This window comes from Medicago sativa, chromosome 7 (genome assembly GCF_051527215.1).
Source record: "Medicago sativa cultivar Bolivia chromosome 7, Bolivia_mono, whole genome shotgun sequence".
NCBI classification, from domain to species: Eukaryota; Viridiplantae; Streptophyta; class Magnoliopsida; order Fabales; family Fabaceae; genus Medicago; species Medicago sativa.
The window spans coordinates 28,030,009-28,032,308 of NC_140755.1; the positions used below are offsets into that span (position 1 = coordinate 28,030,009).

Below are 2,300 nucleotides of genomic sequence, written 5' to 3' on the forward strand. Positions count from 1 at the left end.
ATTTCATTTGGCGGACTTGTGGCCATGAGTATGCCATTTCAAATGGCGGACTCGTGAAGCTTTTTTAACTTTTTTTTTTCGCTTTTTCTATTTTTTTTGGTTGTTTTATATTATATATTTATTTTATCAATTTTAATTAACATAAAAACATAAATTAAAAAATATGGAAAAAAAAGTCTAATAAAATGCTTAGTAAAATATTACAACAATAATATTTATTACATTAAAAGATAGCACAATATAAAATATCAATTACACAAAAAATAACTAGTTTTGTCTAGTAAGAGGACAATTTTTTCGTGAGTGTCCGGTCTCACGACACCTTCCACATTTTCTTGGGTTTCTTTCCACCGCGTCCATTTCAGTCATAATGCGAGTACTATTTGGACGACCTTTTTTCACTCTTCGCATTGTCTCATCGTGGCAGAGAATTTCCCCTTCGTATGGGATCCAATATGAAGGGTGTTGAATTACTTCAAACCTGGTATTGTACACGTTGAATACATGATCACTGCTGTAAACTTGATGGATATATCTTCGGTAGTCATGATTAACACTGGAACAAGCAGCTATGACATGTGAACAAGGCATATGGAAAGCCTGAAATTTCCCACAATCACACCACTCTGCATGCAAGTCGACCTTGAAAGTTCCCTTTGGCCTTCCCTCCTTGTGGTCGACAGTTTCGCGGACAGAAAAAGTATGCATTTCTCGATCAAATTGATTGACTTCGTGAGTGTGGGACTTAATCACTTCGGCTTTAATTGTGTTCATGCAATGCTCGGTATAAGCTTGATTAGTCTTTAACCTGATATTCGCGTTCTCTCCTCGCTCTGCAAAAAGTGATGCAAGCCTATAATAGGTTGACTTCACCAAAGCAGTTTTAGGGAGGTTGCGAATACCCTTGAACACATTGTTCATCGACTCTGCAAGGTTAGAGGTCATGTGACCCCAGCGTACACCTTTGTCATATGCCTGTGTCCATTTTTCTTTGGGTATTTTGTCTAGCCACTTCACAGCTTCTTCATTTTCCCCTCGGATTTTGTTGCGGTAATATTTGAATGTAGGCTCGTTCAATGCATAACCTACATTGCAAACCAAACCTATGGCACATGCACAAACCAAACCCCCCAAAACTTCTACCCAAACCAAAACCCCCAAAACTCATATCATTTAATGGAATACTTCAAGGAGGCAGTTCTTCAGTACAATCATCTATCGACAACATACAACCGGAAGAACCACGATATCCTGTTCGTGACATTAGACGTAGGGGATGTGGCACTGATGGACATTTGTAGTTTTTTATTTGTCATAATAATTTTTATATTTTATATTTTTATGCATTTTATGTTATGTTTTAATGTTAATTAATAATTTATTGTTAACTAATTTTATGTTATTCATTTTATATCCTGTCAATTAATTTTTATTGTTGTAATATTTTACTAAGCATTTTATTAGACTTTTTTTCCATATTTTTTAATTTATGTTTTTATGTTAATTAAAATTGATAAAATAAATAAATAATATAAAACAACCAGAAAAAAATAGAAAAAACGAAAAAAAAAAAAAGTTAAAAAAGCTTCACGAGTCCGCCATTTGAAATGGCATACTCATGGCCACAAGTCCGCCAAATGAAATGGCGTACTCGTACTAGTTCATCTTAACTAGGGCATTTTGGTGTTTTTTTTTTCAACTAGGGCATATTGGTATTAAAGTTTCACAACTAGGGCAGATTGGAAAAAAAGCCAAATATGGTTTGTAGGGTTTTTTTTTTTACAAATGTTTGTAGGTTTTATTATAATTTGAAATTTACAAATATCTAATCTATATACTTTTAATTAAAATTAAAATTTCATAAAAAATAGCGTTCATACTTTACAAGTGTTAATGCAATAAAAAAAGTAGAAAGACTGACACGTGAGTGGTGTGTAAATAATTATAAATAAAATTTAAATGCATATTAAATTAAGAAAAAAACATAAACACGTCAAAATTACTGTATATGTAGGAATAAATAATTGCAAACTTATCGTATGATTAGACTCCATACAAATTCCAGCCTATAGCACACAAAGAGTTGGGAGAAGGTGGACCAAATAGAAAGAAAAAAACTGAACGTCATTTGGTGCTTGGAATTTTCACAGCTAATACGTAAGATTCGTGACAATTTTTGGAAACTTGATCGTGATGTTTGGAAAGAAGATCGATTGATGGGGAATTAGGGATCATAGAGGTTAAATGGGTACTTTACTACCTAAAAAACAAAAGAGGGCATGTGACCATGCATTTGAGAC

At 33.2% G+C, this 2,300-nt stretch overlaps 1 protein-coding gene across 1 annotated transcript; it reads right to left on the reverse strand.

Annotated features, from left to right (window-relative positions):
• Nucleotides 1-267: 267 nt before the first annotated feature.
• LOC146905333 (uncharacterized) lies at nt 268-1,264 on the reverse strand. Its single transcript, XM_085728515.1, has 2 exons — nt 1,231-1,264; nt 268-1,085 (listed from the first exon to the last, which is right to left on the reverse strand). Exons 1-2 carry the CDS (start codon nt 1,262-1,264, stop codon nt 268-270), a joined length of 852 nt encoding a protein of 283 aa, XP_085584641.1.
• Nucleotides 1,265-2,300: the final 1,036 nt, after the last annotated feature.